Source organism: Chrysemys picta, chromosome 1, assembly GCF_011386835.1.
Source record: "Chrysemys picta bellii isolate R12L10 chromosome 1, ASM1138683v2, whole genome shotgun sequence".
Lineage (NCBI taxonomy): Eukaryota > Metazoa > Chordata > Testudines > Emydidae > Chrysemys > Chrysemys picta.
The window spans coordinates 199,988,888-200,015,705 of record NC_088791.1 but is presented as its reverse complement, the minus strand read 5'-3'; the positions used below and the strand labels follow the sequence as shown (position 1 = coordinate 200,015,705).

The 26,818-nt window shown below is 42.6% G+C and overlaps 2 protein-coding genes across 8 annotated transcripts in view; one reads left to right on the top strand and one right to left on the bottom strand.

The window, feature by feature from the left end:
• LOC122174581 (CD276 antigen homolog) overlaps positions 1 to 4,591 on the top strand; it is a 46,727-nt gene extending 42,136 nt beyond the window's left edge. For all 7 annotated transcript variants that reach the window (XM_065578377.1, XM_065578374.1, XM_042859193.2 and 4 more), the window contains one exon: positions 448 to 4,591. In XM_065578377.1, the coding sequence (XP_065434449.1) occupies positions 448 to 551 (104 nt within the window). In that variant the 3' untranslated portion in view covers positions 552 to 4,591. The remainder of the gene's footprint in view (positions 1 to 447) is intronic.
• Positions 4,592 to 9,168: 4,577 nt separating this feature from the next.
• On the bottom strand, positions 9,169 to 23,458 carry GATD3 (glutamine amidotransferase class 1 domain containing 3). The gene is made up of 6 exons (XM_065578361.1): positions 23,258 to 23,458; positions 18,679 to 18,731; positions 17,460 to 17,573; positions 16,968 to 17,087; positions 13,156 to 13,248; positions 9,169 to 12,757 (listed from the first exon to the last, which is right to left on the bottom strand). The coding sequence occupies exons 1-6, from the start codon at positions 23,348 to 23,350 to the stop codon at positions 12,574 to 12,576; spliced, it is 657 nt and encodes a 218-aa protein (XP_065434433.1). The 5' UTR covers positions 23,351 to 23,458; the 3' UTR covers positions 9,169 to 12,573.
• Between the last annotated feature and the right edge of the window lie 3,360 nt (positions 23,459 to 26,818).

Below are 26,818 nucleotides of genomic sequence, written 5' to 3'. Positions count from 1 at the left end.
CTGGGGTTAACTCAGAAACCTGAAAGAAATGTTTCAAATAATTCAAAATGCAGAAGATAAGAGTGTAAGTGATTTAAAAAGAAATCCTATAATACATTGATATCAAACATAGTTGTACAACTCAATGGAAATTTGAAGTTCATTCACTGCCACGGTTCAACAAAGGTGTTATTAACATTTGTTTACATTTTAGGGGAGAAACTACCCTTCATTTTCAAAAATGACTTGCTCTGTCTAGAATGACTGAAGCCATAACTAGTAGACTGCCAGAAGCTGGGTAGGAATAGGAAAGGGTAGTTGACTTCAGTTCATTTTTGAGGTGATACAGAAATATGAGATACCGAAAACGGAAGGGAAAAGATAGGAAATACCTGTAATGGGCAACATTGGGAAGGTGATGGAGGTAGGTGATTGCTAATTGTTTACAGATGTTTTCTCCTCTTTCAGGTCAAACTCAGGGTGTAACAAATTGTCCTGGGGATGCAAACACCCTGGATATGCTTATTCTCTGTTCTCACTTCCTGATGGTGTTGGTGGTTTGGATCTTGTAACTGTGAAATCAGGGCTTTTGTCTGCAAATTTCTCCTGGCAAGTGACTCTTGCAGCACAACACCCATCTGTAAGGGTTGCACAACTACTATTCCAGAAGCCACAAACAACAAGGCATCACCACTTGAAAACTGGCCTTACATTAAGCACCTATAACCATAGTTTGGTGCTCAAACAAGCAACCTTATTTTTCAGAGGCACTGGCCATCTGCAGGTCCAAGTGGCTTCAGTCAGAGGTAATGAGCCTGATTTTCCATCCATCTTCAAGAGCCTAGCGTTAGGCCTCCACATTTGAAAATTCTAACCCTACAATTTGTGTGGTTTTTTTATGACAATTTTGAATCCAAGTTCCAACTGAGGTTCACAATGTTATTATAATTGTCCTTAATGTGATCTTTCACATGAAAGATTGCATGTGCTTTACAAAAAGGGGAAGTAAAAGAAGGAGAAAGCGTAGCTGTATTATACGTCAGAGAAAAACTGGAAGTTGTGGTGGTGGCTGCCTTTGCGAAAATCAAGGGTGGAAACATTGTGACAGGAAACTCGAGGCTGTGAACTATGCCTGTGCCTCTTTTCATTCTGATGCATCCATTACATCATCAGTACAAAGAAATCCATTCAATCGGCCAAAGGAGAAGTTGTTGTCAGAGGACGTTAAAAAAAGCAAACAATTCCAGAGGAAGAGTGCTGCATACTACAAATAAGCCAAAGACTTTGTTAGTTTCAGTCTTATACTCTTCCCCAAAGAAAGTTAGATGCAGCCAACTGAAAGGTACAGAACTGCTGTGCTACTTGGGTTAGGGTATGAGCGATTCTGCAACCTGTGATGCGGAGTCACTACATTTATATAGGTTGTGTTTATCACTCTGCATTCCATTTTTTGTTTAAAATGTCCATGGTTTAAGGAACTAAAACTATCATCTGTGTCTATCGGGATTGCATTGCCTTACTCCTTAAAATGCAAAATGCAGATATAACTGAAGATGTCTTGCCATTGTTAAAGTTGAAAGTAGCTTCTGACTGATAATATAAAGAAAGTACAGTATTTCTTTGATAGCCCAGTGCCATTGCAACTGCACTATTGTGTAGCTGTGAACAGGCTAAAGAATCTCTCACCCAGATTGGAAGGGAGAGTGTGAAAGTGCCATTCAGGATATGTCTACACAGCAATGTAAGCGTTGGCTCCTGGTTCAAGCCTAACCCCCATTGTGTCCACATACTAATGCTGTTAACCCAGTGCTCAAACCTAGGGTCCCAGAAGTCTGCAGGGCTGGAGGGTCTGAGCCAGTGTTAAGCAGGGACCTAAGGTCGAGCCCTATTGCTTTCCTGTGTGTACGTGACCCCAGCTTGACTTGGGTCCTGGAAGTCCTCTGGATGTATCCCAGAGTTTCTTGGGGCAACTTCCTTAGTCATCTCTATGCCAACAATATGTGGTGCAGTCTATTTCAAACAGATGTCATGCTTCCCTTTGCAAAGGGCAGCAGGTCAGATCAGCGTTAACCTATCATCGTCTGAACACTGGTCTTCAAGCACACTATCAGAGACCCTGCAACATAGGTGCTGACTATGGGAGTGCAGTGGGGCTCAAGCACACGCACACCCCAATATGGGGTGCCCAGCACCCGCAGAGACGGATTAATCTTTTGTGGGCCCTGACACCTGAACCAAGGCTCTGCCCTGAGGCTCCCTCCCCTCAGCCTCTTCCCTTTAAGGTCCCGCCCATACTCCACCCCAAAGCCCCAGAGAGGGCAGGCAGGCAGGGGGTTCGGGAGCAAGGGCCAGAGAGCGGAACAGGCACTAAGCAGCTGTCCTGCATGGAGGGCGAGCGGCAGAGCTCCCAGCTCAGCATGGCCCAGGGAGGGATGACCCCTAACACTCTGGCCGCTCCCCCTCCCTGCTGCACAACCGTTTAGTCCCTGCTCTACTCTGTGGTTCCCGCTGCCCGGACAGCGTGCACTGTCAGGGGGGTGAGTGGAAGCCAGCCCCAAAACCTCCATGCAGAGTCCTGCAGCGGTGGCTTCAGCTCTTCCTCAATGTTGCATAGAGCTTGCCCAGAGCGGGAGCAAAGCTGAGAGGCAGGAGTTGGCACCCAGCTGCCAGGATGTTGGGGGGTCATCCCTCCCCTGGCCGTGCTGAGCCGGGAGCTCTGGTGCTTTCCCACCCTGCAGCGCAGCCCCATGCTACCAGGCCCCTCCTGCCCTCCTTGGAGCTGTGCACTGTGAGGGTGGTGAGTGGGAGCCAGCCTCCAAACCTCCCCACAGGCTCCTGGGCATCTCTTATCCCTGCCACCAAAGGTGCAGCAGGAGCAGGGATAAGGTAGCCTCGGGGCCGGTGCTAGAGCACAATGCACCGCAAGCCCTGGGGATGCACGTCATTGCTCGGCTGCCAGGCTGGGTGTGTGTGTGTGTGTTTTTTTCTTCTGAAACCTACATTTTATGTCAAAATTCAAATACACTCTCACTGAACATGCCAATTTAAAAAATTAAGAATTGCAAAGTTTCATTTCAATAGTTTGACAGCCCTGAGGACTGATGTCCTGATTATCCTCAGAACCGGTGCACATGGGCATTTCCCTGCCATGTGACTCAGCCTAGAAGTGGAGAGCCCCGTTCTCAGATCAATGTATAAAGCCTCCTCACACTGCAGTCATTCTACTGAGACAGCCACAGAGGAGCTACTTTTGCAGTTTCTGTACTCCTGTGCTCTTTATGGGCATCTGAGTCCCATCAATAGCACCCTCACAGTTGGAAACAGGATTGGCAGTTTCCACAGTGCAACACATTCATCGGGCTAGAGTGTCAACATAAGGCAGGAGAGAGGGGAGGGATGCTAGACTCTCTGGGATAGGATTACTTTCAGGGCCGGCTCCAGGCACCAGCGTAGGAAGCAGGTGCTTGGGGCGGCCAATTCAAAAAGGCGGCACTCCGTCTGGTATTGGGGCAGCACATCTGGGTCTTTGGCGGCAGGTCCCTCATTCCCTCTCTTCCTCTTTGAGCTGCCACCGAAGAGGAAGAGAGGGAGGACCCTCCGCTGAACTCCCGCCGAAGAAGCGGCGCGATTTAGCTGCCACCGAAGTGCTGCCGCTCGTCTTTTTTTTTTTTTTTTTTTTTTTTGCCACTTGGGGTGGCAGAAAAGCTGGATCCAGCCCTGATTAGTTTGACTCAGATCTGTGCACTGAAGTGTGGATACCAGAGCCTAGGTTTGAGCACAGGTCAGAAAATCCTTAACCTAAGGTTAAAACGGAGTGTAGATGCTCAAGCCCAGCATTCTCTGATATGGGTCCAATGACTCAAGTCCCACTAACCCTAGGCTTACAGTGCTGTGTAGATATACAGTAACTTTTCAGCATTGCTGAAGTAGGGGGAAGTGGCTTATAAGTGGCAAGATGTTTTAAGTACACCTCTACCTCAATATAATGCTGTCCTCGGGAGCCAAAAAATCTTACCGCGTTATAGGTGAAACCGCGTTATATCAAACTTGCTTTGATCCACCGGAGTGCGCAGCCCCGCCCCCCTGGAGCACTGCTTTACCGCGTTATATCCAAATTCATGTTATATCAGGTCGCATTATATCGAGGTAGAGGTGTATACACAAGTATTTTTTGCTAGAGCTGAAGTCACTCCACTCTCCTTCATAAATAAGGCACCCAACTTGTTGTATTTGCTGGGAAGGAAATGGAATAAAATAGGAAGCCTGGAGCTCAATCCTGCATCCACTGAAAGGAATGAGACCACTGACTTCAGTGAGTGAAAGGTCAGACCCCTGCTGTAGGGAAAAGCAGATGAAACTCCAGGCATTCTGAGTCACTGCTAAGGTTGGGTTGAGCCCGTATTTATACCCAACTGGTTGAAAAGCAGATAGCTATAGCTGACATATGTATTTAACAACAACAAGTATTCATTATATAAGTGTATGTATTTTGATTGTCTGCTTCTATTCCAGTCTTCTTCTTACTTGACATCTAAGATTGTAAACTCTTCAAAACAAAGCCTTGCACATTGTAGGAAAGGCTGAAATACAAATAAACCATCACTCAATCACATGCCGTACTCACACTTCTCTGCTGCCCCCTGTCCCCTTCTGCAGAAGTGAAGCTTTTTGAAGTTTCTGGCTGTGAACAAAAACTTCAAAAAAATGGAACTAACACAGGAATATCTTCACAAGTTTGGTTAGCTACACTAGCCATCGCTCTGAGAGGTGAGCAGCCTCCCTTCATCGCAACGGAATGTTAATTCTTAAATCCCATGACAATTAAAAGACCAAATTTTAAAAGAAGCAGGCCATATATGCAAAAAATATACATTTTTAAGTGCAAGTAGCGTGATTTTACATATACATGAGTTATTTGGGCAAGCAAAGGAGCAGACCAAAATAGCTGTTTACCTATGAAAACTAGCCTGCAATCACAATAGCTTCACAAGCAAAAGCAGGCATAAACTGCAAGAGCATTTTGGATGCTTAAATGGACCCTTTTCTTTATTCAACTTTCCCCCAAATATCAACACTGTTAAATTGCTTATCTAATGGTAATATGCCATTAACAGACAGCTGTTTTGTTGGAGAAGTTTGGGAATATATATAGGTAGAAACTGAGTAGAGCACCATCCTGCCTCATCATCTGGCCCCATGGTGAGCTACTTGTACTCTCAGAACACGTGTAATGACAGTGAACAGGCCATTCTGTGCCTCAAGCCTTCCAAACCTTTGACAAGAACTAAAGAGAGAGAGAGAGAGAGAGCTTTTAAAACTCTAAAATGGACTGAAACAATTTATCCATTTAAAAACTCAGTATCTTAATTTTGCTTACTTGAAGTTCACCAGTGGCACGCACCCCCATCTGATACTGGGAGACCAGGCTCGGATAAATCAACCTGTCAGATTAAGTAAATCTCCAGGCAACCACTGTGAATTTCTCTTATAAGTAGTTGCACCGAGGCAGGAGTGCAGTTTTTATGCTTCCTGCTATTAATTTGAGTTGTAGTAAGATACAAGTAAACAGAGCAGTAGTTTTATTGGAACAAATTGTTCATTTTTTCAGCTTGTGTATTATTAAAATTTAAAGACCCCCCTCTTGTAACTAACTGATTACCATGCTTTCAGACAGTTCATATAGTCTTATCTTGATATGCGAGGAGTGACACTTGCCACCAGCACCAAAGGGATGCCATTATACAGCAATGCGTGAGAATTTCACCAGTATCAGAGATCCAGAGCATAGACAGTGTTCCCCCTTTTTCAGGCACCAGTCAAACCAAGCAAGTTGACAACGACTAAAAATGGACAAAAGATTTTTATAAACAAATTCAAGAAGCAGAGCAATGTGCAGCAAAAGCATATTCTCTAAATCTACCCTCATTCCATTTGCTTTTGTTTGTGGGGTGTCCTAAGGCTGTCTCCATTTCTTCCTACTTCACACCTCCTCCACTCCCTGAGGTTCTTTTAAAAAGAACAGGAGTACTTGTGGCACCTTAGAGACTAACAAATTTATTAGAGCATAAGCTTTCGTGGACTACAGCCCACTTCTTCGGATGCAAGTGGGCTGTAGTCCACGAAAGCTTATGCTCTAATAAATTTGTTAGTCTCTAAGGTGCCACAAGTACTCCTGTTCTTTTTGCGGATACAGACTAACACGGCTGCTACTCTGAAACCAGAGATTCTTTTAACAGACCACACCCTTTTAGAAAAAGAGGACTAAATGTAACTTCCTTAGTTCTTCAGAGAATTGACATTGACCTACAAAAGACAAGACCTTCTCCTCAGTTGCTACAAGCCCGGGAAGAGGGAACGGGAGAGAGGCGAAGAATCAAATGAAAGACCCCGTCCAACCTCATTAAAAACAAAACCCTACAACAGTGATACTCAGAGGCTCGAGTGCTGCAAGTGGCTCTTGAATGTGTCTCCAGCTGCTCTTTACAGCACATGATACTTAAACAATGTGTGATTTAATTATTAACCAAGCTAGGTTATTAACCAATCAGGATGCTTTCGGTATGTTATTAACCAACTGTAGTTGATAAAATAATAATACTTGGTCAGTCAAAAACTAAATATTTCCCATCATACTGTTTAATATGAATATATAGTACTATAGTAAAGGAAACAATGCATTCGCACTACTGTGGCTCTTTTGAGTAACGTGGATTGCTAATTGGCTCCTCGTATCACTGCCCTACAACTAGGCTGCAAATGCATTTTTTAAGGAGGAATCAGGCTTAAATTTGTTTTTTTTTTAACTAAGTGGAAAGCAATGTTTATTATTTTACCTTATTGTTTCAGTGCCCCAAATGTCAATATACAAATAAAAGCATTTTAAGGGAAAGCAACAGCTAGATTACAGCAGCTTTTCAGTTGAAGGAAACCTCTGTCCTGTAAGACTGTTCAGAAGGTGCCCCCTGCTGGCAGCTAACATGTTTGAAGATTGTTTTTATACTTCATAAAAACTAGCGGGAAAGCAATGAGACAAAGCCTCCGTCCTTACCCATAATTTCATTCTTCAAAATAAGCAGTTTACAGCTGTTGAGAGTGAGAAAGGCCAAAGCTTCAAACTGCAGAGAAATTGGTATCACAAGCTCAGACCAGAGTGGATTTTTTTAACGACAGAACATGATAATACATGTTCACATGGAACACTTTGCAACCCAGGCCTTGCTGTACCTGCACAACAGTGAATAATGTAGCACATCCTCCCCCAGCCCACTCTCCCAAAAAATGTAACAGAAGTGTGTGGCAAGAGGATCTGTTAACCATATTCCATATCCACCAAACATATTTAGATATGTGAACTGCTGGAGGAGCAATGCTAACATTGGACTAAACTGTTCATTTCAGTCATATAAATCAGCTCTCAAAACATTTTGGCTGCAGACTGAAAACATTGTCTGTGGACAAATTATTTTGTGTATAAATGTGTGCCTGCCAGAAGAGGAGGGGGGAGACTGGGGAAGACTGAACATATGAACACACCTCTGAGTTCTGACGATAGTCACGTGCTCAATTGTACTTACCATGGACCTTTGATCACCTCAGCTGCACTGTGCCCCCCCTTACAGAAATAAGAAGCTTCTAGGCATCTTCAAACAGCCACCATTTCGCAGAGAGAGGGGAAAAAACCAATCCTGCCAGAGAGGTCTTTCCTTCTTCCTATTAATCCCCCACACACAACACATGGACTTTCCCTCCAAAATTACACTTGGGTAAAAGCCAGGTTGGGTAATATTAAAGTCCTGCAATAGCCTCACCTCACAACAAGAACCAGAAAGGGTTTTGTACTGTACTCATCACTGTGCAATCTGAGTGCCTCACAAGTAAATGAAAGATTCATTCTTTCGTGTTTGGTTCTTTCTCCCTTACCTCTCCTTGGTGCTGAAGGGATGTTTTAAAATGCATTTCTTGCTGAGGGCAAGCACAGTGACAAGTCTTGTCTTTGTGAAGGCAGTGTAGCTCATGTTCCTCCTGATCTCCCCAATTAATGCACTTCCACAACTGTGCGCCAGCCCTGAAAAAAGCTGTGTCCCCAGCACTCGCGATTCCCTCTTTTTGTGGGTGGCTTCCTTATTCATAAGGGGCACAGCTGCCTTAAAAGGTCTTGTTGACTGACAGCTGGGTTCCCAAGTAAGAGTCCCAAGCTCATGAAAACTTAGAAAATTAGGACTGTGACCTTGATCCATTATTAAATGGGCTGCAGTACAGAAACCAGAACTCCAGGGTGATGTGTTCTCTTCCACCGCTGCTGCTTACTAGGTGCACTGTTGCATTCTATGCTAGTTGGAGTTTTAAGGGCTTGTACGTTTATTCCCAAGCATAGGGCATTGCAGCAATCCAACCTGGAGGTCACAAAACCATAGATCACCATGGCCAGGATTGCAAGTGTCCAAAGAGGGCACAGTTGAAAGAAAGTATTTCTGGATGTCACTCTTATTTGGGTAGCTACATTCAGTGAATTAACCAGATTGAAGAGCTGTGCATTGTCTTGATCTGTGACCTAGTTCTGCAACGACTGGTAGTGATATAGGGCTAGCTACTTCTTCAAAATGTCTCCCTTTCTCAAAAAGATCACCTCTGTCTAGCCCAGAGAAAAGGAAACTTTATTCCAACAGAAAGGGAAGATTCCTGAATCTGCACTACAGCTACCTCCAATGGAGCTGCATTCACTGGGAATTGCAGGTATGAAAAATCTTAACATGCAATAGCCTTATTGTGGTAAGATGAAAAGCTAAAGAGAAACCTCCACCCAGACCCTGGGAGATGTAGTGCCATAGAAGAGGTACACACACAGCCCTGTAGAGGATAGAACAACAGCTATCACAGACTGTAGGAGTTCTCACTAATCCTAGGAGTTCACTACCATCGACAGGCAAAGTACTGTACGTTTTGCAGTGCTCTTTATATACTATTCCTTTTTAATTCCTGCACATGTAAGGCAGGCACACATTTAAGAACGGTGCTTAAAAAATTCCTTGTATACAGCCCCTTCTTCTAGAGCTTTCCCACTGACTCAACATTTAAAGATAGTTAGAACATTTCATACCCTCAATAAAGTTCAAACCCTGCCTTCTCCCCACTAAGATAACCCTATATCTGAAAAAATAAGTTGATTAATAAATAAATGTACAAGCGAAACATATGGAAGCAGCCTTTATTTGTAGTCAGCTACATGAAAACAATGTCTTACACTTCTATTCTTGCTCCTCTGATAGCTGACAATTTCTGCACACATAAACCCAGCCTTGTAACAAATCATGAGCAACATGAAGTTTACTAACTTCCACCCAAACAAACTTAATATAATTTGTATGTAGCTCTTGTTTTTAGCTTCCTGAGAATCTCCACAAGAGAGGATACTATTGAAGCTCACAGTTTTGACTATTAAGGTAATCAACGTGAAGTGCATATGCTTGTGGTGCAATTTCAAAACCTCAGCTCACGCTGGACATGTACTAGACAAAAATGTTTCGTATTTTTAAAAAAATGCTCTAATAGAGAAAAAATCTCTTCCATAAGAGTACTTTTCTTTTCACATGAGCATTGATTAAACCATTTTTCAAATGGAACCATCTTTTTTACAACGGAAAAGCATCTTCTTAAATCCCCACTGCTTTCCAGTCAAGGGCATAGATAGTATTTATGATACCTCAATGCGATATCACACAATCAGACCACATCAGAATCTAAATGAAGCTCATTAGTTTAAAATTGACAAGAACCACCTTTAACTGAAACACCCACTATGATATATATATTCCCTGGAACATATCTCATACATGACATTTTTGTTAACTTTATGTACAGTGTTTTACTGTAGTATTAACACCACACACAGAAAATTTCTGTAGCCACATCAAAATTAGTTTAGTTTTCTTAACAGTGACAGCAGGCCTAAAGTCTGGATAATAAAAGCACCAATAAGCAGAACAATGTATATTCATATCATTACATCACAGAGTAAACAAATTAGCAGACTATGTGCTGGCAAAAACATCCTCAAAATCCACGTTGTAACCTTTTAAGATCATCATCATCATAATAGGAACAAAAGAATTGGGACTCTTGAAAAACAACTTCATGTACATGTCTTAAAATTCCTGTTGATTAAAAAACACAGGGCAAATGTATTTGGAACATGGTACTTGTATGTGAAAAGCTGGTGCCCATGGGGCACAAAGCTCTGTTATGTCGACATTATTTTTCTGTGACTAGAGAGAAAGACAGACAACTTGGAGCTGAAAGAGAATACAAGGAACAGAATGCTATGCCGGCCTATAAAGAAAAAAGTTAATGAGGCAGGAAGAGAAATAAAAATAAGTGAATAGACAACATTTAGGAAAGAGATGGAAATGCTGAAGGTTGTTGGACTCTATGAATCACTAAAGGCTCCTTCAAATGCAAATATTCTATGATTAAAAGAGAGATGCAGGGAAAAGGGAAAAGAAAATAACTGGACAACATTTAATTAATTTATACCTCATTCTTCTTACATTTGATTGTATTTCTATGGAAGGAGCGCTGTTAGTCTGGAAAGGGGAAGGTGGTAATAGCACTGGAGTCAGCCTGCTGCCCATTGCTAGGCAAGTAACTATGTTCATGTGGAAGATATCTTTAAAATGTACAAGGCACTGTCGCTGATACGTTTTCCTTGTTTCAAGCCCTCTTTTAGATATAAAAGGCTTATTGTGCAGTTAAATTAGGAGAGATTCTTCAAAATGCTAGGGCATTTACAATAAGGTGTGTCCTGCTGCTGACACACAGATGTATTCATATTTGGATAAAGCACACCTTTTAAAACAGAAAAAAAGCCATGAAAAGAATATGGAAAGGCGGGCCATGCAACACAATGTTTTAATTAATGTTGCGTTAACCATGGGGCATAGAAATGACTGTTTCCATTGGCTACATCAAAGCTGATCCTGACTTTTACCTCATGGACGTAAGAAATGACTGCATACCCAGCAAATCATTGCAGCCTTGCTTGAAACACACAGGTAAGTGTGTCCCTATGGTTCAGTTCTCTTAAATTTCTCTGTCCCCGGATCCCAGCACTCTCTCAATGCCAAAGTTCAGACTGACACACCCAGAGAACTCAATACAATAGCTGTTTCAATGGAAGGCAGCTAGACTAGCCAGGGATGCATTTTAACATAGCTTTCCTCAGAACGAACAGCAGTCAGCAGTAACGTCACTCCCCACCTCTGAATGGCAGTCAGTCCTACAGCAGCTGTATCTACTCCTTGCAACAGCAATGTAACTGGTGCATTTCAACCACACTATGCAGCCTCTGAAACAGAACTGTGAAATCTACAAAGCAATCCAGCCCTATGCTCAGTCCACTGCACCAGGCTGCTGCTCCAGATATTCTGATTCCACAGTATTCATGTCATTCCGTTTTCATGTGTCCCTAGTATTTTTCGAAGGAATGGAGGGTTTTTTTGTTGTTGGAATAGTATGCTGGCTGGTCTCAGAACATTCTCACACAACCCTCACCAACTGTCCAAGTCCAAAAAATTATTAAGGTTACAGGATGCATTACCTTTACTCAAAGAGCCAGTCAGCAGACGCTTTAGTGAGGATGTGCTTGGAAATCAATGCATTTATGTAGCAAACATTTTTGCAATATCTGAACACAGCTGGGAATCAGACTGTCAACTTTGTGTCTGGGTTTATAAAAGTGCTAAAGGGGCAAGCAGGGGAAATACGTTTCCATCGATGCATGATATTTCTGGTATTGTACGCTTAATTTCCTAAAACTTACTATTATTATTACAGATAGCCACTTCATTTGCCTGTTAATTTCAGGACACCCTTTACCATGGCCCCAATACCATCAAAGATGTGATGTAATTCCGTTTCACACATAAATGCTGGGGTAGTAACCATCTTGTTGTTCACGTCTACATGAGCTTCGTGGAAGAGAGTTAAGGAAACCACAGCCAACCTAGTATTTGCAGATGCTGTCTGTAGAATGAAACATCACCACCTACATCTTCAAAAAATATCTTCCCCAGCCCCCAAGTCATGTAAAAGTGGCCATAGTTGTAGCCTCGGAATGGAGATGTTCTACTTATTTTGTCAGAAATACCAGTATTGCATCAATGGGGAAAAGAGCATTAAAGATTACATGAAAAGATAGGAAACTCCTTGCTTAGAAGTTAATGCTTCAGGATAAAGATGTCTTGGTCACTGCTTTAGACTTTTGGAAAAAGGAAGAAATGAATTTCAAACAAAACTGACTAGTTATGGGGTCCTTTCCCATGGATAGTTTGTACTTGTAGGCCATTATGTATAGCACTTTTGACGTAACCGCGGTACTGGTTGTGCCAAAGGAATTTTCAGGCAACAACTGAGCACCACGTGTAAGGATTCAGCCACACAATTAATTTGATAAATCAATGGGAATAATGTTGCCTAATCCACATGTATCATACTACAGTATAATCCTACCAGACTATCAACAGTTAAGCATCGACTCTGTATATTTTTGCAACTGTGCTGACTTATACATTAAGAATAGCAGTGTCCCTCAACACGTGGTCACTGATTATTAATTGGAAAGGATATAGTTACTTCTTTTACACAGTGTTTTCCTCCCAATGCTTTAATGGCTCCTGCAGTTCCGGCATACGGCCATTTCCCACCTTCCTCTTCTTCATGTCCCACAGTAACTTCAGCACCAGAGAGTACTTTTGCAGCCAACACTGGTGAAATGCAGCACAGGCTGCAAGAAAAATAGAAAAGGTTACTCCAATGAGACTACTACTTAAAAGGATTAATTATAATTATGAAGATTCAAATGCATACATGTATTTAAAGATCATAATGTCAAACATGAAAAGGTAATTTCTTTCATCATCATGCTTTTCCTGGGAAGCAAGGTAAACATTTTCTTAGCTGGACTTCTCTTTCTTTGTACCATCTTGAAAGAAGATTATTTTTTTTAATTAACCAGTAATAAATGCAAGGCTGAATACATTTTTTCTAGCTCAAAGACTAACATCCACCAACTTATCTAGAATTTGCTTTATCTCTGCTCTGATATAAATTATCAACTAGACAACAGTACTTTTAATTGCTCCTCTAAATATACCATACCCAATGCACCTAAAATGTACATACCCAATGGGTTTCCCAGCTTTGTGGAACTCCTTCAGGACACGTTCAACCTCTCCATTCACTTTGCAATCCTTCCCATCCACAGCAAAGGTGGAACTGCCACAACAAGACGCTTTCATTAACACCTCAATATAATGCTATGACTTTATACGTGCACGCTCAGAGCAGCTCTCAATGGACATCAAAAATGGAAAGTGGATACAAACTCTTCACCGTGTCAAGTAAAAAATTATAAACCACAAATCTAAGTACTAAGCGTTACCAAATCAGGCTTCTAACATTTTGCAGAAACAGTACAGCAATGCTATCAGATTTTCAGATCATTACCAGAACAGAAAAAATAATTTCTTATGACGACACATCAAGGAACATCCTAGAAGAAGCCATTTCATAGAATCACAGAACCACAGGGTTAGAAGGGACCACAAGGGTCATCTCGTCTAACCCTCTGCCATGATGCAGGATTTGTTACGACTAACCCATCCAAGACAGATGGTTAAAAAAAAAAAAAAAAACACTCAAAATTTCTCAAAAGAATCAAAGAGGTCAAGAAGACTAACTGGTCACAAGACACATGGAGTTTCACTAGGCTAATCCATGAACTTTTTGAAAGGAAATTATTTAGTGATTAGTTTAATACTATCCCAACACTTTCTATATAGACTCAGGCAGAAAGAAATAAGAGCAAGATACTGGAGATGATCTAAAATTAAAAGTTTTATAATCTTCACATCCCTCCAACATGCCCCAAAAATCACCACCACAGAGAAAGGAAAGGGTTTTTTTTTATGTGGTGTGTAAGCACAAGAACTGCTGCCTAGTTTTGGTGGGAAATTTTTCAGTGTGGAATTTGCAGATTACAAAATGCCACTCTAAGAATAATAAGAATCTCGTAGGGAAACCCCCGCCCACCCATCCATGTGCAGCACTGAAAATGTTATCCCATGGGAATCCCCAAACAATTTGAAAGAAGCCTTCCTTAACTCCAAAGGCTCTCAACCTTTCCCAACTACTGTACCTCTTTCAGGAGTCCGATTTGTCTTGCGTACCTTCAAGTTTCTCCTCACTTAAAAACTACTTGCTTACAAAATCAGATATAAAAATACAAAAATGTCGCAGCACACTACTACTGACAAATTGCTTACTTTCTCCTTTTTACCATATAATTATGACTAGGGCTGTCAAGTGATTAAAAAATTAATCGGGATTAAGCGCACTGTTAAATAATAATAGAATACCATGTATTTAAATATTTTTGGATGTTTTCTACATTTCAAATATATTGATTTCAATTACAACACAGAGTACAAAGTGTACAGTGCTCACTTTATATTAGTATTTTTGATGACAAATATTTGCACTGTAAAAACAAAATATAGTATTTTTCAATTCACCTAATACTAGTACTGTAGTGCAATCTCTTTATCATGAAAGTTGAACTTACAAATGTAGAATTATGTACAAAAAAACTGCATTCAAAAATAAAAATGTAAAATTTTAGAGCCTGCAAGTCCACTCAGTCCTACTTGTCATTCAGCCAATCGTTCAGACAAACAAGTTTGTTTACATGTGCAGAAGATAATGTTGCCGGCTTCTTGTTTACAATATCACCTGAAAATGAGAACAGGCGTTCAAATGGCACTGTTGTAGCTGGCATCGCAAGATATTTATGTGCCAGATGCGCTAAAGATTCATATGTTTCTTCGTGCTTCAAATCACCATTCCAGAGGACATGCGTCCATGCGGATCACGATTTCTGCTCGATAACAATCCAAAGCAGTGCGGACCGATGCATGTTCATTTTCATTATCTGAGTCAGATAGCACCAGCAGCAGGTTGATTTTCTTTTTTGGTGGTTTGGGTTCTATAGTTTCCGCATCGGAGTGTTGCTCTTTTAAGACTTCTGAAAGCATGTTCCACACCTCGTCCCTCTCAGATCTTGGAAGGCACTTCAGATTCTTAAACCTTGGGTCAAGTGCTGTAGCTATCTTTAGAAATCTCACATCGGTACCTTCTTTGCGTTTTGTAAAATCTGCATTGAAAGTGTTCTTAAAATGGACAACACGTGCTGGGTCATTATCCGAGACTGCTATAACATGAAATATATGGCAGAACGCAGGTAAAACAGAGCAGGGGACATACAATTTTCCCCCAAGGAGTTCAGTTACAAATTTAATTAACGCATTATTTTTTTAACGAGCTTCATCAGCATGGAAGCATGTCCTCTGGAAAGGTGGCCAGAGCATGAAGGGGTATACGAATGTTTAGCATATCTGTCACGTAAATACCTTGCAATGGCAGCTACAAAAGTGCCATGTAAACGCCTGTTCTCACTTTCTGGTGACACTGTAAATAAGAAGAGGGCAGCATTATCTCCTGCAAATGTAAACAAACTTGTTTGTCTTAGTGTTTGGCTGAACAAGAAGTAGGACTGAGTGGACTTGTAGGCTCTGAAGTTTTACATTGTTTTGTTTTTGAGTGCAGTTATGTAACAAAAGAAAATTTACATTTCTAAATTGCACTTTCACGACAAAGAGATTGCACTACAGTACTTGTACGAGGTGAATTGAAAAATATGATTTCTTTTGTTTATCATTTTCACAGTGCAAATATTTGTAATAAAAATAATATACACTTTGATTTCATTTACAATATAGAATACAATATATATGAAAATGTACTGTGATAGACCCAGACCAGTTGGGAACAGCAGAGTAGCAGAAGGGAGATATACTGGCCACTGGATAAGTAGTTTTCTGTTCCCTGAGTGACCAGAGCAGAGGCTGCTCCAGGCTAATAGACCACCTGACTCCAATTAACCTGCTAAGAGTCAGGTGAGGCAGTTAAGCACCTGACTCTAATTAAGGCCCCTTTGATGCTATAAAAGGGCTCACTCCAGTCAAGCCAGGAGGAGCCAGAGGAGAGGAAGTGTGTGTGAGGAACTGGGAGCAAGAAGCTGAGAGTGAGTAGGCGTACTGCTGGAGGACGGAGAAGTACAAGCGTTATCAGACATCAGGAGGAAAGTCCGGTGGTGAGGACAAAGAAGGTGTTGGGAGGAGGCCAGGGGGAAGTAGCCCAGGGAGTTGTAGGTGTCGTGCAACTGTACCAGGAGGCACTATAGACAGCTGCAGTCCACAGGGCCCTGGGCTGGAACCCGGAGTAGAGGGCGGGCCCGGGTTCCCCCCAAACCTCCCAACTCCTGATCAAACACAGGAGGAATTGACCTGGACTATAGCTTCTACCAGAGGGGAAGGTCTCTGGACTGTTTCCTGACCCACAGGGTGAATCTGTGAAGGGAGCAAATCCACCAATAAGTGCAGGACCCACCAAGATAGAGGAGGAACTTTGTCACAGTACATAAACATCCAAAATATTTAATAAATTTCAATTGTTATTCTATTTAACAGTGTGATTAAAACTGCGATTAATTGTGATTAATTTTGTTAATTGCGATTAATTTTGAGTTAATTGCGTGAGTTATCTGCGATTAATTGACAGCACTAATTATAACACGAATCAATTGGAATATAAATATTGTACTTTCATTTCAGTGTATAGTATATAGAGCAGTATAAATAAGTCATTGTCTGTAGGAAATTTTAGTTTGTACTGACTTCACTAGTGTGTTTTATGTAGTCTGTTGTAAAACTAGGCAAATTTCTAGATTAGTTGATGTACCCCATGGAAGACCTCCGCATACCCCTTGTTGAGAACCCCTGGGGTATACTATGTAAACTAACATATTTTGTAAAAAGGTCACTGTCTGAATTATGAATAAAGGATTTCTGTACCACTTTACTTAGCTTGGCACTCACAGGTTTTTAGCAGCTCCGAATCCACCAGGAAATATCACAGCATCATGGTCCTTTGTACTAAGTTTAGCCAGGTCTGCGATTTTACCACGAGCAATCCTTGCTGATTCCACTAAAACGTTTCTTGAAGAACAAGAAATGAAGCAATAAGAGTAATGAAGCCAGTGCATGCACAAGTGTGGTGAAACTGTGTAAGAGATGGGTGTTATTTTTGAAGAGTCAAAAATAATGACCCTGAATAACTACAGCTACAGCTGCTTCTGAAATAGAACTGTACCCATGAGCAAGGAGTGGGATAAGGTTTTAAGTGGCAGCCACAAGACAAAGAATCTAAGTTTTTCTCACATACAAAATATTAGTAGGCATAAAGTTAAATACTTTGGGAAAATTGCTACTAGTAAATATTTAGCATAGGGCATAACTTCTGCAGCACATCCCTGTGGCACAAGCTCAAGAAGCTGGAGTCATCTTGTGCAAATTAAATGTAGCTCTTACCTTGATTCAGCCTCAGCTGGTTGTCCTTTGCTGTGGTCAATAACATGCATCTGAGGAATATCTGGGGCATACATCTGAACTTCAGCTCCCCCACGACTCAGGTGAACCAAAATGCTACAAAATAGGTAAAAATATGATGAAAGCCTTAGAAGAGAGGGAGTCTTTAAGGAACCAATTAGAGCAGGTTTTTATCTGGCTCTGTGTCCTACCAGAAATATATTACGTGTTTTGGAAAACAGTACTGACAACGTAGCATACAAAATGACCACAAAGTGTCAGTTTTTAGAGAATGTATAGGTTAGTGCTCCCCAAACTATGGGGTGCGCCCCCCCCCCCCCCCAGGGGTGTGTGGAGGAACATTCAGGGGGATGCATGCAGCAGGACCTGGGCCAATGCCCACGGGGAGTGGGAGGGAGCACTATCTAGCCCAGCTCCTCCTCTAGCCACAGCTCCTCCCCCATCTCCCCCTTCAGCACACGTGTTCCTCTGCTGAGCCAACTGTGCAGTAATGGGGGGGAGGCATAGACAGAGTCCATTACTGGTAAGGGGTGGGGCGCGACAGGAAAAGCTTCAGCACCACTCTATAGGGCATTTATTATAGACTGTCAAGGGGGGAAAGTGAGATGGAAGACTAGAGGAGCTGCAGATGTTACTTAAACCCCTTTGATTGCTGTGTTATTTACTCCTGTTACAGAAACCAGTACATTCTTCCTTCAGAACTGTAAGAAGAGTCCAAAAGTCTCACGAAAGGATATTAAGATCAATGTCCCATTATCTGGTGTACAGTGCGAAGGGTCTAACTCAATATGAACATTAACCATCCTGGCACTGGAACTTGGCCCAGGAAGGTGATTAGGAAACAAGTGAAGTCTACGGTCATGCTTCCTGAGCTGGAAATGTTAGAGCAGCAGCTAGCTCTTGGGAGAGGATTGTCTACCAATAGCTTATCGCTCTGGCTTAGCGTGTGGTGGTGATGGAGTCTGCCCACTCCTCCTCAGCCGGAAGCATGCAATATGAGAACTTAAGGAGGACCATAAAGCTGAGACAAAGTGGTGGATTTTCATGGGGTATGGAAAGAACCAACCCTGGGAGAAAACCACACACCATCCAGGGTAGTACCGACAACCCTGGGAAACTGGAAATTAATTAAATAGAATAAAATGCTCTAATCATGTGAAGAATACAGTTCTGGACTCTGCAATAATGCAAAGCTGCTTACGCTGAGGCCTCATGGATTTCCGTACCATCATACACACCACATCCAGACAAGACCTGCAAAGAGAAAATCAACACAACATTTCAGACAAAATATTTATTTTCCAGACTGTCTTTAGGGGTCTTGCACAAGCATTTGGGGATAAAGCAATTGCAGCTGCACCCTTATCAAACAAAACAGATAGTGGCCTCAGTACTGATGGGTTACATAAGAACTGGCATGTCCTATTTATAGTAGCTTGTTCCGATTCAGGCAAATGGCTCAGTAGTTACTACTGATTTGAAAAGCAAAAAGTATTTTGCATTTTTCTCAGACTTGAAAAACTGACACATTGTTTTAAAATGTGATGGCAGTCACAAAAGTGGCTAAAAATAATATTATGAGCTTTCATGCTCCTAAGATATGTAAAGAGGGTGATCTTACATATAATGGAATATATTCAGACCTTGATGCATACATAAACTTTTCATTCAAACAGAAGGGAGTTAAAAAGCACACCTCAAAAGTCAGAATTTATGACACTCTATTTTACCTGTTACATTACTCTTATTCTTAGGATCCATATCAGAGATTACTAGCTAAGTCATTTTTTAAAATCTAAGTACACTAAATAGCTCAACTGAATTTCCCTTTTTAGCCATGGGAACAGTGCTTTCAAATAACCCCAAACTGTTAGCTAAGTGTGTCCTCCCATGTCTGAATCTATCCTGGCTATTACTGAAGAACAGTGGAACTTAAGGAGATTAGAGAAAATAATGTTCCCCAATTTCTGCAGTTTGTTTACTTTGTGCATTTGACACACTGGGCGTATAGTCAGTTTTCCCTGTTTGTGTGGTTCTTCTAGACAGCAACAAAAAAAGAGAGAGAAAGATTTTAAAAATAGGGAAATTGTGACTGTAAAGACACAAAAAATTCCAAGGGCATTTGTACTTCCTGAAACTATTTTAAATTTGTGCTTTAAACAGTGACTAGGTTTCCAATTGGCAGTGTCCCTTTAACAACTCTACTTTCTTAACCCAAGCTCTCCCCTCATTTTTAAGCAGCTTAGTGAGTGCATTATCAGTTATCCATTGCATGCATATTTTATATATATTTAAAACTTCTTGTTATTTAAGATGCTCTGTGCAATTTACCTCTTTAGATTTTATTTTTACAACCTGTCAAGTTTCATCTTTCCCAGTTTCTTTTGTAATTTTAATGCCCTCTGGTTCCCTTTTATGCGGTTCTGTATTTCCCCACACCAGCACACTGCTTTTGGTTGCCCACTTAGCATTTAAGGCATTATTGGAATGCGTATTGCCCATAGCTTTCCCAACTGTACCTCAAATACTTACCACTGGTGATTTTCCCATTTGGGACTGAATTCCAGCCTATTTTAATTCCCAGTTCCTTCGTACTCTGCTTTTCTGATTATTATTTCTGCTACAGACATCATTTCAACCCTCTTAATATTTAGGTAGCTAGCTCCTAGATGTTCTCCAATTTTAACTTTATTTATCATGGCTTCCTTTCAATTATGAAGTACCAAATAGCTTTTGACCTTATTCACTTCATTAGAGTCTTTACCACCTCTACTAATTTATCTTTCCTTAGGCCCTATGAAATTAGACTGCAGGAGTGAATGCAATGTACAGTTTGGTCTGAAGTGTGTGTACATAAAGTCAAACTATGTCATGGACCAGATTAAATAAAATAAAGTTTCAGCTCAGGCAGAGAGTACTGTAAAGTGACATATATATATTAACTAACTGTTGGTATCAGTTTAATAGCCTACACATCCTCTCTCAGGAGACTCTCTTCCGCTTGTCTCTAAACTGCCAAGTCAAGTGCAAAAGTATAATTAGGCAGGCCAGGAAAGGATTTGAAGAACAACTAGCTAAAGACACAAAAACAAACAGCCAAAAAATTGTTATGTACATCAGACACAGGAAGCCTGACAAAAGTCAGTGGGGCCACTGGACAATCGAGGTGCTAAAGGAGCACTCTTGGAACACAAGGCTGTTGCAGAGAAGCTAAATGAATTCTCTGCATCCGTCTTCACTGCAGAAGATGTGAGGGAGATCTCCACACCTATCCATTCTTTTCAGGTGATAAATCTGAGAAAGTTGCCCAAACTGAGATGTCAATACAGGAGATTTTGGAACAAACCGATAAATTAAACAGTAATAAGTCACTGGGACCAGATGGTAGTCAACCAAGAGTTCTGTAGAAACTCAGATATGAAATTGAAGAACTATTAACTGTGGTATGTAATCTATAGCTTCAAGCTGTACAAGATGACTGGAGGGTAGCTAATGTAATGCCCATTTTTAAAAAAGGCTCCAGAGGTAATCCTGGCAATTAGAGGCTGATAAACCTAACTTCAGTACCAAGCAAATTGCTTGAAACTACAATAAAGAACAGAATTATCAGACACATGGATAAACACAATATGTTGGGGAAGTGGCTTTTGTAAAAAGAAGTCATGCATCACCAATCTATTAGAATTTTTTGAGGGTGTCAATAAGCATATGGACAAAGGAGAGCCGATCAATAGGGGGAGTAAACTTTCAGAAAGCCTTTGACAAGGTCATCACCAAAGGCTCTTAAGCAAACTAAGCAGTCATGGGATAAGAGGGAAGGCCCTCTCATGGCAGTAACTGGCTAAAAGATAGAAAACAAAGTGTAGGAATAAATGGTTGGTTTTCACAATGGAGAGAGGGAACTCAAAGGGACCCCCAGAATCTGTACTGTGACCAGTGCAGTTCAATATATTCATAAATGATCTAAGAAAAGGGCAGCGAACAGTGTGGTGGCAAAATGTGGAGATGATACAAAATTAACTATCTTGGCCCAAGATTCTTGGGTAAGTTCAAAGCTGACTGCAAAGATTACAAAGGGATCTGACAAAACTGGGCGACCAGGCAAGAAAATAGCAGATGAAATTCAGTGTTGAAAAGTGCTAAGTAACACATACTGGGAAAAACAATCACAACTATACATACAGAACAATGGGGTCTAAATTAGCTGTTACCACTCAAGAAAGAGATCTTAGGGTACGTCTATACTTACCTCCGGGTCCGGCGGTAAGCAGTCGATCTTCTGGGATCGATTTATTGCGTCTTGTCTAGACGCGATAAATCGATCCCGGAAGTGCTCGCCGTCGACGCCGGTACTCCTGCTCCACGAGAGGAGTACACTGAGTCAACGGGGGAGCCTGCCTGCCGCGTGTGGACCCGCGGTAAGTTCGAACTAAGATAGTTCGACTTCAGCTACGTGAATAACGTATCTTAGTTCGAAGTGGGGGGTTAGTGTGGACCAGTCCCTAGACTCATCATGGCTAGTTCTCTGAAAATTTTCACTCAATGTGCAGCGGCAGTTAAATAAGCTAACAATATTAGATATCACTAGGAAAGGTGTAGACAAAAAAACAGAATATCATATAGCCACTATATAAATCCATGGTATGCTCACACCCTGAATACTGCATGCTATTATGGTAACACAATCTCAAAAAAGATGTATTAGAATTGGAAAAGGTGCAGAGAAGGGCAACAAAGATGACTAGGGGTATGCAACAGCTTCCATATGAGGAGAGATTAAAAAGAGTGGAACTGTTCATCTTAGAAAAGAGATGACTAATGAGGGATATGATAGAGGTCTATAAAATGAATGGTGTGGAAAAAGTGAATAGAAAAGTATTACCTACTCCTTCACTTAACACAAGAACTAGGGACCCAATTAAATTAATAGGAAGCAGTTTAAAAACAAACACAACGAAGTTCTTTTTAACACAACAAACAGTCAACCTGTGCAAATCATTGCCCAGGATGCTGAGAAGGCTAAAAGTATAACTGAATTTAAAAAAGAATTAGATCTACTGTATTCATGGAGGATAGGTCCATCAATGGCTACTAGCCAAGATGGTCAAGGATGCAACCCCATGCTCTTGAGACCCCTAAACGTCCAACTACCAGAAGCTGGGACTGGATGACGGGATGGATCACTTAAAATTGCCCAGCTCTGTTCATTCCCTCTGAAGCACCTGGCATTGGCCTGGGCCAGAAGACAGGATGCTGGGCTAAATGGACCATTGGTCTGCCCCAGTATGGCTGTTATTATACTCTTAAGCATTAAGCCCTGTGTTAATACAGCAGTACCTGGAGTGAGTATCCTAACAGGGGAGCGGCAGAACACTTCAGCTCCAGGACTGTGTTTGGTGGGTGGCCAGTCTCCTTCAACTAGCATTACCCTTTCCACTGTCTTAAAAACCAAATCATCTCTACTAATCTCAAAGATTCCAGCTGGGTCACCAGCTGCAGAGCAAGATCTAAGGAGGCAACTAACCCCGCGCTCAGCACACGCCACAGCCCAGGCCAAGCAGAGGACACAGGTACAGAAGCAGGCAGTGAGAGTGTTTCACTTTGGAGTTATAACCCGCCCAGGGGGGGCTCTGCGCAGTTCCCTGGAGCTCCCCACGTGGAAAACGCCTCCCCCCGCATGGACTGCGGTCCCCAGCCGGCCCCCCGCCTGTTTGCAACTGGCGCTAAGCCCTGCTACGGGGCCCAGCGCTGCCTAAGCCCCCGGGCCGGGCTGTACTCACCACGGCCACGCGGGCCCCGCGCAGGCGGCGGGCGGAGCTGTGGAGGGAGGCGAGCCCGCTCGGGGCCGCCCACAGCAGCCGCGCCGCCAGCATGGCCGGGCTCAGGGGAGCGGGTCGGGGAGGCGCGGGCTGGACTCGCCGCAGGGGCCCGGGCGCCTGGCTGGTGCAGCAGCGAGCCCCGGGACGCGGCAGGCCGGGCCTTGCAGCCGCACAGCGCCGGCTAGAGGCGGGAGGTCCCTGCTGCTCGGCCGGCGCTGGGGCTGCCGGGCTTCGTCCTCTGCCTGCTGCGTGGTGTCTCCGCTAGGGCCCAGCCGGTAGCCTTCCTACCACCTACAGTACTGCTAGCTCAGCCCGGGTAGCAGCAAGTGCTATATGCCCAGTGTTTGCAGGATCAGATCCCGAGATCACTGACCGTCCAGACCTGCCTTTGCAAAAAGTGCTGTGTGAATGTTACTAATTATTCACATTGAAACTTGGTGCTAACTACCCCTCCTTAAAAAGTGCCCACAACCAAGACAGTTTCATGGGGTTTACGATTAAGCTCAAGTTTGTGTTGCCAGGTTTCATAGTTGCTGTTTTCCTGGAAGCTGCAGCTCCTGAAATCATGTACTTCCAGAACCCCAGCTTTTTGTTTTTGTTTTTTTTAACAGAGGTTTCTTGCCCTCTTGGTTGCAGAGAAAAGCTTGAAAACGTTAGCTGAATGTTCCTGCATTGCTCAAAGATTAGAAGACAAAGCAAAATCCAAAGATACATTCTTTTTTAAATCTCACAATTTTTGAACTCAGGGTTTGGTAAAATTGTTAGTTCATTATTACAGCTAAAATAAACCCTGGTATCACAAACTCATCAGCAGGGTAAATGTGGCACAAAATGATATGCAGCAAGAGGCAAAGATCACACAGACCAGAGATGTTGGGCCAAATATGTTCAACACCCTCCTCCTCTCAGCCCTTCATGCAGAGGCTCAGGACCTCCTTCACGGCAGCGCCTCTTATATGAAACATTTTTTCCCCTCAAACCACGAGAATGTCTGTACATTTTGGGGAAAGTCCCTTAAAAATATTCCATGGATATTTTGTTTCTTATGCAGAGAGAGGAAACTCCACAGAGATGCTGCCAAAACCCCTGCAGCTCTTTTTCTCAATTCCTGCTTCTTGAAGTCCAACCTACTGGCTTAAAGATAATACTACTGTACTTATATTTTCCATAACATGTCTCATCATGAGTTTCAAAACACTTTACATACGAGATCAGAAGAGGAAAGTGGGAAGAAAAAACAAACTTGCACCAGTTTAACTAAAGGTATTTTAGACACTTAAATTAGTTTAAACATTTTATTTCAGTTTAAGCATATATGGGTTTAGCTTAAATCTTTTTTTCAGGATTAAGATAAAATATACACTCAGAATTAAATAAGCACGTCTACAAAGAAACGTGCATGGATCGAATTAAATTGGGTTAAAAATACATCTTTAAATTGATGCAAGTGTGCGTAGATAAGGTCTGACCCTGCAAAATGTAGCCAAGTGGGTAGCCACATACGCTAGTCTTCACAGGTTCAAGCCCTAAATCCTTTATAGCAGTGGTTCTCAAACTAGGGCCGCCACTTGTTCAGGGAAAGCCCCTGGCAGGCCGGGCCAGTTTGTTTACCTGTCGCGTCTGCAGGTTCGCCCGATCCTGGCTGTAGTTCACCGCTCCAGGCCAATGCGGGTTGTGGCCAGCACGTCCGTCGGCCCGTGCTGCTTTCCGCAGCCCCAATTGGCCTGGAGCGGCGAACCGCGGCCAGTAGGAGCCGCGATCGGCCAAACCTGCGGACACGGCAGGTAAACAAACCGGCCTGGCCCGCTAGGGGCTTTCCCTGAACAAGCGGCAGCCCTAGTTTGAGAGCCACTGCTTTATAGTTGACTGCCCACATTCAAAATTACATAAACTGGGCTAAACCAGAGGAAATATTAGGCCTAATGTGGGGCTTACCAGATTCATTCTGTTCAGGTTTCAGTATCACTCTCATCACCATGCTATATGAGCACTTCACAAAATGTTACTAGACAACTTGGGCGGGACAAAAGTTTATTTTGATAGCTCTGTCTTAGCTCAATTGAGGAATAAGGGAGTGGATGGCTGCACCAGCCCCTATGCAGGAGTGGTTGGTGCAGGAGCCGGCTTTACGCCCGATAAAAGTACTCCCGGCACTTCCACAGAGAAATCTGATTTCATGGTGCTGCCTGCGCTGTATTGTTGCACAAAAATACTGCATTTATAAGTGTAAATGTTTCTGACATGGGTAATACAAAAGCATAGCTCTGCCTCCGCAGATGTAATCCTTTGATTTACCTTTATGGGCCAAACTTTCAAAACTAGCTTCCAAGAACTGCAGGCACCCAAATTTAGGGGCAAGATCAAGGCTAGCTTAATAACAATGTGGCTAATATTATATATACACATTTATTAGATACTATTGAGATAACCGAGGTGGCCTTCCAGTGCTAAGATCCATTCTAGTAGGTGCTGTGCAAACTCATAGTGAGACAGTGCCTGAAGAGCGCACAATCTAGAGATGAGACACACACAAGAAACCATAAGCAATGGGGCAGCAATTATGGGGTAATGTCAGCCTATGTAACCATATGCTGATACTGCTACCATGTAGAACAGGGGTGGCCAACCTGAGCCTGAGAAGGAGCCAGAATTTACCTATGTACGTTGCCAAAGAGCCACAGTAATCCGTCAGCAGCCCCACATCCGCTCCCAGTGCCTCCCACCCACCAGCAGCCCCACCTACCAGTGCCTCCCTCTCCCTCCCCACACCTCCTGATCAGCTGTTTTGTGGCCTGCAGGAGGCTCAGGGGAAGGGGCGGGGAAGAAGCGAGGGCACAGTAGCTCAGGGGAGGGGGCGGGAATGGGGGCAGGGCCTGTGGCAGAGCCGGGGTTGAGCAGTGAGCACCCCCCTGCACACTGGAAAGTTGGCGCCTGTAGCTCCAGCCCCGAAGTCAGTGCCTATACAAGGAGCCGCATATTAACTTCTGAAAAGCTGCATGTGGCTCCGGAGCCACAGGTTGGTCACCCCGATGTAGAACTTTATTCTCAATTATGTAAGATTTCATGATTTTAACAGTCCCTATCCACCTATAATCCTTTTGGCTCTCCTAACATTTGCTCTTTCCTCGTTTATTTGATTTCTCCCTTCTATGCAGCCTGTTCTCAACACCAGGGGAGAGGCCCGTAAAACCAGTGTTTGCACTTGATAAAATAAGAGGTTTTTTTTAAAAGAAGAAACAATCCAGAGTGCCATCACTGATGTGTGTCCCCAGCTCTTTCACTCTTTTAATACCTTTTATCTTTTTTTGACATCTTGCAATACAGGCAAGACATGGGGACTCCAAAAAAAAAAAAAAAAAGGCAGCAACGGTGAAAAGATTTGCATTTTTTTATGATAAACAATCATGTAGGAAGAATGTAAAACACTACCCACCGTGGCCAGTGAAGTGAATAGAAATGACTTGTGTCCTGGATAACAGTGGAAGGAAGCAGTCATTCGCAAGAATAAGCATGGAAAAACAG

Bases quoted from the DNA above. Each gene is read 5' to 3' on its own strand.
- GATD3 (XM_065578361.1), bottom strand. From the start codon at position 23,350: ATGCTGGCGGCGCGGCTGCTGTGGGCGGCCCCGAGCGGGCTCGCCTCC. The intron at 17,574-18,678 runs GTAAGCAGCTTT...CCTATTTTGTAG, and splicing joins GAAATCCATGAGGCCTCAGC to CATTTTGGTTCACCTGAGTC. The intron at 17,088-17,459 runs GTAAGAGCTACA...TTGTTCTTCAAG, and splicing joins CCAGCTGAGGCTGAATCAAG to AAACGTTTTAGTGGAATCAG.